We start from the raw sequence: 13,687 nt of genomic DNA, 5'->3' as shown, positions 1-13,687 counted from the left end.
TTTCTATACTTCATAAGCAAATACCTATGTTCCATCAAGACTCTGAGATTCATGATGTTTTTTTAAAAAAATACCTAACCTAACAATAAGAGATCAAAAACATTCCATCCATTTTGTTATATTTTCTATACTTCATAAGCAAATACCTATGTTCCACCAAGACTCTGAGATGGGGAGATGCACAGGGTGGACGTGTGGGAGAACCCTCAATTTTAGCGAAATTTAGGGGGGATGGGGGGGCCGTCAGGGTATATATATATAATTCAAATTCATATTCAATAATGAAAGAATAAATACATAATTGAATTAAATAATGAAATACATTGATCCATACTCATCAATCATATTGGTAAATGCATCATTCATCCATACACCACGAGATTCAATAATGAAATACATTGATTCATATTCCATTCATTATCCATCATTCTAGAATGTACATTGATTTAAAAATTAAATTCATCATTCATCATTCTAGATTCTAAATTGATTAGATATTTAAATTCACCATTCATCATTCTAGAATCTAATTAGTACTAAGAAAAATAGACTATAGTAGGTACTGAAGTCTGAACACCGGAATAGTAAATTGATATAACTCAAACTTAAAAATAGTAAAGATTGACGAGTCTGAGAACCAGTCTAAGGTCATCGATATCTAGAGTCAAGACTCGAAAGTTAAAATTGAAAACTAAAAATGGACAATGAACATTGAGGGAGCATCGTGGGGAGAAGAGGCAACAGTGAACCGTTAAGTCAGATAGCATCGCGAGGTAAGCCAAGTAGAGGTAAGCTCAGTAAGTCGAATGAGTGAGTTAGGGATTGCAAATTAGTTTAGGTTTTGATATTTGTTATGTATTTTTCTTTTTAGTTTTAATGTTATTCTTTTAAATTTTTGTTCTTTTATAATTTTTCTTTTTAAATTTGAAGGGTTATTAGCTATGTTGCACGGGGACCCATCCCCCACAAAAATACTCACTTACCATGTTCCAAGGACTTTTGGACCCTTAGGAAACGTCCCCAAACTGTTGGGGACTCCATTGAGGACTTGGGGACTTGGGGACTTGCTAGTCGTCCCCTAGATGTTCCGAATAGATTTCAGGGATGCTCTGAATAGATTTCAGGGATGTTTTTGGCAGATTTCAAGGGTTTTCTGGGCAGATTTCAGGGATGTTTTGGGAAGGTTTTAGGGATAATCCAAGCACAAAGCTTCAGTTTTGACAATCATGGACATTGATGATTGAACAATATGATCATTTTTCCCATTCATTTTTTTGGAATGCATTGAATCTAAATTTTTTGTACAAGTTGCAGCTCAAAACATGGGTTTTGTACGATGGGTTTCATTTTGCATTTCTAGTGATTTAGATATTGGATTTTCAATGGTATTAACATTTGTAGTTGTTTCAAGCTAGTATTATGCACAATCCTTACACTCGCCAATTAAAATCTCAAACAATTTGAAAAGGGGTCGAGTGACATTCCATTATTGGCCACTAGACATCAGCTTTAGCCTTAGAAAACTTAAGTGTAACTACTTTAAATTTGTAATAAGGTCCACGAACAATCTATCAAGGAGAACATATATATATATATTGTCGTCCCCAACCCCCATCCCCTGAAAATTTGGGGGTGCACTCTAGCCATTTTGGGGACTCGTCCCCGTCGTTCCCCCGTCCCCAAAATCAATGCAACTTAGGTTATTAAACAAAATTGAGGGGGGACGCATCCCCCCTCAAAAGGGGTGCTTCTAGGCTTGGTGCTCATGATTAAATGCTAGTTCCAGACCCTCATACGTGATAGAATCCAATGGAAACATTGCAATCAATCCTGAAATCCTAAAAACTGCTAGGTCTGATGGATTTTGAGTGGGATCTAAAATTCTACTTTCTTCAATGAGATCAAAACCATTGTCAAACATCTTGAATCAATTAATGGTAATGTTAAAAATTTAAGTAAAAGGATGAATTTTACATAGCATTAGTAGTGCCCTAGGGTTGAATATTAAGCTTGTTCACTCATAAACTATTGTTTTCAAGCAAAATTAAGTGGGGGCACCCACAAGCACCCCTTTCAAGAAAAAGTGTCTTCTACACCGGGGAAACATTTCCCTTGTGTCTCCTCGTGTCTCCCCAAATGGGGGACGTGGGGAAACATGTCCCCAGGCATCCCCCCATCACAAGAGCATGAGATGTGTGCACCCCACCTGGGGAGACACGTCCCTATGGAACACTAGCAAACACTTTAATTCTCTTCTGTTGCTATCACTGCACATGGTACATTTGCAACTTTACAGTGCTGTAGTCGTCAACTTTAAGATTACTTTCTATGTAACAAAGAGCCAAAAATTCTAGTTTATGAATCTGGCTAAATTATGGCTTTGGAGCTGAACCTGAAAACCTGTTTTAACTTTTAACTGTCATTTTACTAAATAGCAGAAATAAGGGGAAAATCCATTTGGATTTGTAACATAAGTGTATAAACACATTACTTTAGCTTAAATTTCTCTCTTCCAATTTTGGGTGAAATAACTGATCCAAAGATTAACCTCCACAATTACAACAGCTACAAGATATCAAATGACAGGTTAAATCTCACCTTGGAAAGTTGAGTCAAGCCATCTCGTATTTTAGGAATCAGCAATATATGGACTGGTGCCTGTGGATTAATATCTCGAAATGCCAACACTTTTGCATCCTCATAAACAATAGTTGCTGGAATTTCCTTCTTTATGATCTTGTCAAATCTGAAAACCAAGGTATATGCAGTATATGCCTTAAATCTAATACAAACAGCATTGTAGTATGGTGTTCTAATTAAAACAATGGCTATAAAACTATTCAAGGTGACCAAATAACCACAGTACAGCATGCAGCAATGACCCAAAATTCTTGCATTAAATTTCAATCCTAGAAAACATTGCATCAATTGCAGATATAATTACAGCTTTGTCAAGCTTACATGGTTGGGGCTCCTGTCTCTGCTAAAGCAGCAGCTGCTTTTGCAGCAGCTTCTTCATCTACTGAGGCTCTAGGTGATGAGAATGCTCTGCACAAACATGGAACTCTCTAGATTTCAGCTCCTTTTCAACAAAGTAATAATTTAAGCAGCATTTAATAGAATGCCAAAGTTTAATAACAATGTGTCCAGTTTAGAGTAGTATACTCCATAAATGGCTTATAATCTCCCAGGACTAAATTTGCATGACTTAATATCAGAACCAACTCAGCAAGTTCTTTGACTCAGATTCAGTCGCAACACTCGCAGTCAACATCGAAAAATTAACAAATATTCAAAATCTAATTAAGATAAAAACAGATCCACGCACAGCAAATGTAAATACAAACAATTAGACACCAAACATGCCAGTTTGCTGATTTATATTGCACGTCAGGGTGTAAACAAGCCGAATCACATTGAGAATCGAGATACATAAATTAAAACTTCATCTGAGATACAAAATAAGTGAAATTTTGAGAAACTAAATGACAGACTGAGTCATAATGCATGGACATTGAGGCTCTGAATGGTCTCTGGAGTCCAGAACTCAGCAGACTCTGGTAAATATTCAAAGTCATGACTAATGACTCATCAAAATCATCATCACATCCTGGTCTCTCAGGGATGTCCTCCAATTCAATCTCTACTTCCACCAAACTCCCCACTTGACCCTGCTAAGGGACCAAACCTAAAGGTCATACACCCAACTCATCCACTTATGGTCAATTGAACAGCTCCAAGTCCATCCAACCAAAATCCTCCTACAGAAAAGTTGGTAGCCGACTCTACAATATCTAGTCTATTCAAGGAGGGCTCAATCTCCTCCAAGACCATGAGATCTGCAACAGGTGTTGAATAATTTGTCATGTCTAAACCAAAGATTGTATTGCATAAAAAGTTAAAAACCAAATCATTTACCCATTGTTCTAAATGGTTTTGCATTGTGTGAATTGGAGATAGGGAATTTGAGGCTGCATTTGGTTTTGTTTTTGGTCTAAACCATTGTTTAAGCCTTAATGTAAGTGCTCTTCTTGAGCTTGCATTTGTTAGATTTCTAAAAACTCAGCAATCTAATCTGTGAATTTTACTAAGTAAAGAGCAGAAAACTGAACTCAGATATTAACCTGCAAATATACTTAATTTACTAACTATCATGCAGCGGAAATAAGGAACAAATGAAGACAAACACACCAGAAAACCATACACAACAAATTTACCCAGGAAACCCCAACTGGAGAAAACCTGCAATCTTGGTGTTTTTATTATTCTGTGCAGCAAACATTCAGAAAAATGATTACAAATGTAAGGGAAAACTTTCCTTTTGTCTGCTAATCTTCTACCCAAGAGATCTGTGCACTTCACACCAACTCAGCCTCTCTTTTGCGCCCTATACTAACACATACAGGCCAGTACGGCCCTTCTACACACTAAATGTGGCCCCTGGCAGAAGTCTGCGCTGGCTGGAAATGATCTGAGGCTGAATCAACCTCTTTCTACCTCTATCTGCACTGATTTGAAGCACTAGTCGCTGAACAGAAAACCTTTATCCTTTGTAGAGTTGAACATCAAGTTCTCTAGTGTATAATGACCAAGTCTGTGCCCTTTTTCCCTCTTAGAAGTTGACCTCGGCCCACCAATGCCATGAAAGGCTAAGATTAAATCTACTTGGATTAGTTGAGATCGCTCTAATTCTTGATTATAGGAAAATTTAAATTTTCCTAAGTCATAGAATAATAGAAAAAGTGAAATCTACGCCTTGGCCCCACTTGTGGTCCCTCTACCAAATTTAGTGCACCTGCTAAATCTGGCTCAACCCTTCCTCCTCTAACCCCATTTAACACTCCCTCTTAGATAGGAAGGTGTTATGAACTACACCCAGTTTGTCCCTAATATAGACAAAGCTCCCTCTAGCAAAAGCTTTGATCAACATGTCCGTTGTCTACTCTATTGTAGGAATATACTAAAGTCTGATCTTGCCCTCTGAACACAGTGTCTAATATAGTGATTCTAGATCTCGATGTGCTTGGAGCAATCATGAAACAATGGATTGTCAAAAAGCTTAACTCAGCTCTGATTGTCACTGTGTATGATTGTAGGCTCCAACCTCCAACTGAAAATCCCAACAAGCAGCTTCCTCAACTAGATGGCCTCACAAGCTGCCAAGTTGGAAGACATGTATTCAGCCTAGGCTAAACTTAGTGCCACTGATCTCTGCTTTCTGTTGAACCAAGAAACAACTATTGACCCAACACTGAAGGTGTAACCTAAAGTATTCTTCCTGTCTGCGGAACCCCCTACCTAATCTGCATTTGTGAAGCCTTTCAGCTTCACTCCATCAACCTATCTGTACAACAACCAATAATCCATTGTGCCTCTGAGGTACCTAAGAATATGTTTAGCAACAAGTTAACAACCCAGTGTACTCAAGTAGGTTCAACCATGAATTCACTCAATTGGTTCACTGCATAGAAAATGTTCGGTCGTGTGTTCACAAGATACATCAACGACCCAATCAGTGGTTTGTAGAGTGTGGCATCAACTCGCTACACTCTACTAACATCTACCTTCCCCCAGTTCATCACTTGAGATGTGGCCATGGGCTTACAATCCTGCATGTAGAACCTCTTGAGAATCTCCAAAGTGTAATTCCATGTCCCACGAAAATTTGTCCATCTCCCTACCATGCCTCCAACCCAAGGAAATAGCTCATAAGCCCTATATCTTTCATGTCAAACTCTGTTATAAGATCCTTCTTGCAATCAGTGATGAGCTTCTCGTTCCTTTGTCAATATGAGGTTATCTATGTACAACACAAGAATGAGACATTGTCTCCCAACCATGATGTAGTAAAGGTTAGGGTCAGCTTCACTTTTGGTGAAGCTCAGTCCCAAAAGATAGTTGTCAATGTGAGAGTACCACGCTCGTAGGGCTTGCTTGAGCCCATATAGAGTTCTCTTGAGCCTGCACACATGCATCTCCCTGTTATGTGCCTCGAACCCCTCTCATTGCTCTATGTAAATCTCTTCCTCAACCACACCATTGAGAAAGGCAGTCTTCACGTCCATTTGGTGGATCTTCCACCCCAGTTGTGGTGCAAGTGCTATAATGCTCCCTGTTGACCACTCCATGTCACCTACCCTATAGCAGTACACTCTTTTTTTCGCAAAAGGGATTTCATCATGTTCCAGTGTTCAGATCATCCAGGATTCATCATTAGTCAACAATTTGTCAAATTTGTAAACTCATTCTGCATGTTTGTAATGTAAATGATTTTAGTAAGACCATAATGTATGTAACAACCTAGGTAAAACTATTATTTTGATGGCGATTTTCATTCTAAGAGGTTTTTCATCTCACCAATTCATCTGTTTCTAAACACAAATGATCGGCAGAGTTTTTCCCTCTAGCCTCACCGCAAAGCTAAGATGGATTTTGTCGTCAAGATCTTAGCTAAGTCCTAGTGTTCTAGTCGAGTCTCCTGTAAAGTGATTTGGGAATAATTTTATCTAATTGGCTAAATTATTTTATTACAAATCACTTGGTCTACTAGATCATATTTGAGTCGTAGAATTGGGTAAATAATTAAGGGTCTATAACAAACGGGTGTTCCCCCTTCATGGGTTAAATGTAATTATCTTATGTAAATAATATTTTAGCCATGATCCCCGGATGCGGGTGGTAATTAAGGCGAGTTTGGTGATGAGACGAGGCGACGGTGGGCGAGGCAGCCACATGGCCCTCTACAACCATCCCAACAACAACATGAGTGATATTCATGGCACCTCGCAGGCGGCATTTAATGCCTGCTCTAGCCGAGGCAAGGCCATTACCTGCATAACTATGGAACCGAAGCACATTCCAGTCACCCTGCCCCTGTTTCACTGTGCTTGCCCTCCGCAAGTGGGAGAGCCGACTGAGCGAACCAGCACTGGGCGCAGATGCTGGATTGTGTGTTGTCTTGACCTGGGTAATGGCTTCCACCATTCCCATACAAACCTCTGCAACTCGGCTCTTGTCCCTCAGCACCCTGTAACCTCTGCTCAAAATTCTACTGTCAATTCCTCCTCCGCCCCCTGACTCTTCCACTGCTCCTATCTCCATCATGGTTCGCCACCGAATGCGCAGCCGTCAAGGTGGCACGCGAGGTGGTAGCTCCCACTCTGCTGCTTTGCATAGCCACAATTCGGCTTCAGCTGAAAATCCCCGCCATTATAGTCTTGCAGGTCTTTATCCGAATACCAAAAGTGGTAGAGGCAGAGCCTGCCTCCATTGCTCTAGACGCGACGAGGCAGCAGTCCGCACTGCTACCTTTCCTCTGCCTCCGCATCAGGTCCCTCACACGACGCAGTTCCGGTTCCGTAGCACTCTGAATTGCCCGGTCATTGTTGCCACCGTCTCCATCTCCATTTCTGAAGAGACTGAGCAGCACATTCCCATGACTGTGTCCATGGAGGAGACGAACAGAGCGGGCCCAAGCCAGAACAGAGACAACAATGACGAGCTGGAAGGTAATGGAGGTCGGAACAGAAGACATGGGAAAGCCATTGCTGGCAGCTCGCATGATGACTTGGGCGTTCCAAGTGACACGCGGGCCATGGAAAGCCGTCTGGAGGACACGTCGAGCCCGCAGGTGGAGGCTGGAAGCAGGGAAGAAGGACATCAGGAAGCGGAACGTGGCGACGCGGACAACCCGTGGGCATGTCCAATCGTGGAGGAACCTGTTCCGGCTGACCTTGAGGCGCGTATCACTTCTGCCAGGTGGCATTTCATTTAGTTCTGGGTCTAGTTTTTGTCTTGCTTTTGTGTCATCAGGGTAATCTGCTGGTTGGTTGGTCCAGTCAGGACAATCTGTTGTTTTTCTGGGTGGTTTTGTTGTTGTTTTTGATGGGTTGGTCTCATCAGGAAAACTGTGGTTTAAATCTGGTTGCATTTTGGACAGTTCTTCTTTTGGACTGGTTTCCCCTTTGTAGGGGCAGTCTCAGACAATTTTCATGGTTGCGTGCTGATTAAGGCCGAGACCCTTTACGGCCCGAATACTCTGTAACTATTTTTGTATCATATCAATAGATTAACCTTACTTAGAAAAAAAAAAAAAAATTTAGCCATGATGCTAAGCTAAAATATTAGAGGGTTGGAAACAATAATCAATCCCCTCATGTGTCAATTAATTAAATTTTCTGGCAAAAATAAATTAAAAATCATAAGCCAGAAATTAAATTAATTAGAGTCAAAATTAAGTTTTAAGAAAAATAAATTCTCCAATTAGAAAATTTGGGGGTTCTAGAGAAATTAATTTTTTGAGGTTCTCCACCAAGAAAATAGTGAAAATATCAAGGAATTTTGAACCCTTGGGCCTTGATGGTTAAGTCAAAGTCAATTTTTTTAGGAAATTAACTCAAAATAATTAAGTTTGAGTTAATTAAAAATCAATTAAATGAAAATTTCGAATTTTCCTCAACAAAATAAATAATTTCGACGGTAACGATTAAAAGATAATTAAATCTTTATCAATGTTTGAAATTACTTTGACGGAGATCAAGCCAACTAGCTGTTTGGAGAATTTATCTATAAATTAGAAGTCATTTGTCACATCAAAGGATCTGATCTTTGGATCGTATACTTGCTCTTAAAGCTCTCTTTTAATCTTTTCTGGAAAAATATTAATGCAAAAACTTTGGGATTTACATTGACAGTGGTGTTCCTGTCCTGCATCTTATGGTAAATTGTTTTTATGTTCTGCTAAATATTATTTTTTATAAATTGTTGGTGAATAGCCTTTAAGGAATAATCTATTGCACAGGTATCTTGAATAGTTTATTGGATTTTAAATAGCATTTTAATTTAATAGAGTTAGCAAGTATCTCTAGTTCTAGAAAAATTACATTGTTATTTTATATCTCTATTAATCTGACAATTTAATCTGAAGTATGTAAAAATCATTTGAATTTAAAAAAAAAATGGGTGTTTGGGGAAGTCCTCAGCTAGACCCGCTGACTCCCAAGGCATAAGGTCTGAAGAGCCTTCCTAATCTAAATTCCTAGACTTATTTTACGATTTTCCTTTTGCAATATTTTTAGGGCTAGTACCTCATTTTTTAAATTAATCATCTTTCATAATTTGTGCTAAATAGATAAATCTGGTTAAGAAGAGCTTATATCTACAGATCTGGGAGTGGAGTTGAACTTCTACTCCTCAAATCTGTGATTTAATTGTATAGATCTGAAGCTTTTGTAGAATATTTTAAAATTCTAACATCTGGGTCTTGGGGTTTTAGTTCTATTTTGTATATATCGGGTCTTGGGTATTTTGTTTTTTACTTGTGCAGGTGTAGATCTGAGATTTTTCAAGGAGATCTGGGGGTTTTAAGACAGATCTAAGCCCTGGAGGGCAAAATCTTGTTTCAAATTTTGTTTGCAGGGCCAAAAATCGAATTTTGTCCATTTAAAGGAAGAAGATTGGGGTTTTAAAATTTCGTGAAGTATTGGGTTAAGTTTTTAAGGCCCTAGAAGCCTAGCACTGCCTTTTCTCCTCAGATCTGCCTCCTCCAAGGTTGAACGCAACCCTCCAGTCCTCTCTCCTGCTTGCCGCAAGCTCTCAAAGCCTCCTCGCTATCCCTGTGGCTCCTTTCCTCTGGCCTGTGTCCCCTTATCCCTCCTCCTAACCCTCAGCAGCTCCCTCCTGCTTCGTTGATCCCTTCACGTTGTTGAACACAGCCTTATCCTTCCATCCGTAGGCCTACCGTGGCCTTGGCTGCCTATCTGTAGCCTCCTCCTGCTCCCTGCCTTCTCCCCTCGGTTCCTCCTTTATTCCTCCGCCTTCATCATCTGTAGCCCTCACGTTGTGGCCCACTCCTCTCCTTCTCGGCATTTTCTAGATCCCTTAACGTTGCTTAAGCAGCCTCCTCTGCCTCTGCCTCAGCCTTCCTCCATTCCCCTTGACTGCGCTGCCATTGAAGTTTTCACTGTTGCCTGTAGCAGCGTCCCAAAAACCCCATTTTTTAAACATTCTCTCCTTGCTGTACAGGATTCATCAATTTAATTTGCTACAGTGGAGAATAATCAGAATTCTGGTTGGTGTATTATCGAGTTTTGAAAAGAAGTGTGGAAAAGGAACTGTGTTTTAGGTTGTTCATCACTGAAGAAATTTGCCAAAATACTTCAAGGCCTAGGACCTTATGTTTCGTTTCTAAACCTTCACTTTTATCACTATCTAATACATCAAGCACATCATATCTAAAAAGTGATATTAATTAAACACATTTGCAAGACATATATGGGGATAAAGCTATATTTTGAATGATTGTCATATGCCTTCTGAAGTCTGATCATAGCATTGACTTGCGTCATTAATTTGGGTACATTCAGAAAATAATTAATTCAGAACTGTTTAGCACACTTGGCATTAGTTTGGCATTTTAAGCTCATTGCCATCCTAAATAAATTCACTGTTGTCCTGAATATTAATCTCTGAAATTTAGGTGTTGTAATATTATTTCAAAGCTAACTGTCATAAGAATTTAGAGGGCTAATTTCTCTGTTGTCATAAATTTAATCTCTGGAAATTTAAGTAATTTTGAAAGATAAGCAAGGCTGAAATTAATTGAGGGTTTGAGGAATTTGAAAAGTCTGAATTCTTAATTCTTTCTGAGTTCCATGATCTGAAACTTGCAGTCACATATTTGGTCAAGAGGGTAATCTAGATTCTAAAGAGTTGTTGATATCTAATTTCTTGTTCCATTAATTTGTGAAGGTTATTTGTGTTAAGATTTAAATCCCTTTGAGCTAAGCGGTATTGAAGGTGATTTACCTTAATTACATATCATTGAATAATTTTGGATAATTGATTGATTGAAGTTTAATTGTGCATTTTTTGGATGATTAATCTTCTTGAAAGCTTCAAATCATTATCATTGGCATTTTTCATTGAAATTGGATAAGTACTCTATTGTGAATTTGTGATAAATTGTCTATCTTTCAATTCTCAAGTTGAGTATTTTCATTTCATGTTATGAGCATTTTCAAAGTTGGCATAATTGGGATCGTCTAATCAGACTTCTTGGATAAAGTACTTGGCGAAATAACTCAAGATAAATCATAATCTAAGTACTCTAAAGCGTTAACATCCTCCTTCTAGATAATCATCCTCTTTCCTCGCTTTGCATCCACATTCTAAGTTAGTCTTACATTTAATAATTGACCTCCAAGCATAAGCTTGGTTGAAAGAAAGATAAGAACACCTTTTGCTTCTTCTCTTGAGAAGTCTAGTCTTTTTAGTGTCTAAAACGGTGACCTTGCAGTCGTCAGAGCCACAGCCTCTACAGTGTCGGAGGCACCAGATACGTTAGATTTCAAGGAGAGGGATCGTTAATCACACCCTCATGTGCTTCACCTTGACTTCTCTCTGCCATTCGCTATAAAGTTTAGGCTCAATACAGACAAAGATCAAAAGACATATTTAGAATAGGCATTTAAATAAAATCAATCAAGATTCCTGCATTTCACTTAAGTCATAGGAATTGCATTTTCATATAGGATAGTACTCATCAAAGCAGTAGTTGTCCATCCTGTACTTGGTCTCAAAATTTGTAAAGCAAGAGTATTGAACTCCATAAGGCACTGGTTTCAATATTTATAAATCTAATCAAATCCTTAACATCTTGCTAAATCTAAACAAGTACTTGGTCACTCAATTGTGTCTCCCTAACTAGTTGGCTCCCAACTAGTTGCCTGTGCTAGCTGTCACTATTGGGGTGGGCCCTGCTTACTCTTCTCTCTCCTCCTGCTCCTGTGTAGCCTCTTCATTTGATTGTTGTATGGCCCACAAAACAATTAGCTGTGATGTGGCCTGAGGGGCTGTTGAGCCTCCTACTTAGGAGCCTACAACTCCTCCACTTGTGTTGTAGCCTGATCACGCTCTAAGGACTTCCTAAGAGCCTTTTCCTCCTCAAACTTGACATCACACCTCATAATTGTCTTCCTCAATGCTGGTACGTACACCTTGTACGCCTTAGATGTCTCATTGTAGCCCACCCAAATGCCTTTTTCTATCGTAAGCTCCATATTCTTCCAGCTCTCTTAAGGCACATGCCAGTTAACCAAACTGCCAAAATCCGGAAGTGAGAAATGTTTGGCTTCTTGTCGGTGAATGCCTCCTCTAGTGTAACTCGTCCAAGCACCTTAACTCCTATTTTGCAGATATACTGCAATGTTGCATGCTTCTGCCCAATGGAATAATGGCAATCCTGGTCATGCAACATGGTCTTGGCTGCTCCAACAGTTGATTTTTTATAGCATCAGATGTGCTCTAGCCATGAAAATTGGTGGAGAGGCTAAGGCACATGATCTCCAAGACCCAGAAATCGTTTGGAGAAATTCCACCCCAATGAAGAGATATTAAAATAATTAATATTTTTAATGAAACCCTAAGTCTAAACTTAGGAAAATTAAAATATTAATGTGTATTAATATCAAATAGGTGAGAAAGTTCTAAGAGACGAGGATCAAGCCAGATCTAATCTTAGCCGTTGATTAGGGACTTAATCTCGGTCGTTGAATGGTCAACAGGAAAAGTATAAGAGGAGGCTTGAGGGTCAGTTGGAGACACCCCAAGAGAGATCAAGAATTCAATTTTTTGGGGTTGGGTTTGCTGAGGAAATCGAATTAGAGATCAGTTGCAGTGAGGGGCAGTTCAGCAAGGGATTTCAATCCAAGGCTGAAGAATACATAAAGAGGCAGCAAAGTGCCGGAAGAGGCAGCGCAGAGCCTAGGAAGGTTGACACAGAGGCTAAGGATGCTAGCGCAGAGGACGTAGAGGGCCGTAGAGGCTGACGCAGAAGTCGAAGAGGGATTCAGAGGCAGCGTTGGGAGAGTCTGTGGGGCAGACTGGGAGTTGATCAGTTGACGCAAAGCCGAGGAAGGGTGACACAGTTCCTGAAGGGTGACGCAATTCTAGAGGAGTGCTTGGAGCAGCTTTTGTTGTCCAGCACAAGGAATAGCCGGATTCACTGTGGGATTGTTCATCTGATTGCTAATTTGCCGAAATATCTGTCTTCAGATAGAGGTACCACTGCCAAGGATATTCTCTAAAGGGTGAGCCATTTCTAGCACCCTAGTTGTATTCAGAAATCTGCTTAATAATAAAACCCTCATATATGCTGCACCAGTTTTCCCGAATTGGGTTTTTCCAGGGACGATTGTCCAAAAATAACAGTGTCCCTTGTGTTGTCTCAGTTTATTTCAGTTGTTGATTTGTATATTTGTGAAGGCTGCAATTATGTTTACTTCGATGTTTATGTTATTAAATAACTTGTTAATGTAAAGAACAAGTAGGAGATAGTGAACCATATATTGCAGTAGCAGTTTCTGATGTGTTAGATTCAGAAATTTTCACATAGTATCAGAGTGATTGCAGACCAAAGAGGGCTGAAGACACCAGCCGAAAAAATCTGAGAATTTGCAGCAGAGAAGTAGTTTTCCTGAGAGACAGCGTTGTTCCAAAGCTGAAGAGGAAAGAAGAGGAGTGACACAGTGCAAAGAGGGTGACGCAGAGGCTCACGTAGAGCCTGCGTCAGCATTCTGAGCCAGGAGAAGGGCCAGCGCAGAGGCAGAGAGGGGCAGAACAGGCTCACGCAGAGCCACGTCATCCTTCTCAGCCAGGAAGGATTGATGCAGTTGGCCGGGAGGAGCAG

At 39.8% G+C, this 13,687-nt stretch overlaps 1 protein-coding gene across 1 annotated transcript in view; it reads right to left on the bottom strand.

Annotated features, from left to right (window-relative positions):
• LOC149238336 (14 kDa zinc-binding protein-like) overlaps window positions 1–13,687 on the bottom strand; it is a 158,722-nt gene that overhangs the window by 86,579 nt on the left and 58,456 nt on the right. The window contains exons 3-4 of the mRNA XM_089366962.1: window positions 2,962–3,048; window positions 2,599–2,746 (exon numbers count right to left, since the gene is read on the bottom strand). Of these exons, the coding sequence (XP_089223088.1) occupies window positions 2,599–2,746; window positions 2,962–3,048 (235 nt within the window). The remainder of the gene's footprint in view (window positions 1–2,598; window positions 2,747–2,961; window positions 3,049–13,687) is intronic.

This window comes from Pinus tabuliformis, chromosome 8 (assembly GCF_031772625.1).
Source record: "Pinus tabuliformis cultivar Carrire ecotype Pingquan chromosome 8, CPIR1, whole genome shotgun sequence".
Lineage (NCBI taxonomy): Eukaryota > Viridiplantae > Streptophyta > Pinopsida > Pinales > Pinaceae > Pinus > Pinus tabuliformis.
The sequence above is the reverse complement of the archived record's forward strand: the minus strand, read 5'-3'. Positions and strand labels throughout refer to the sequence as shown.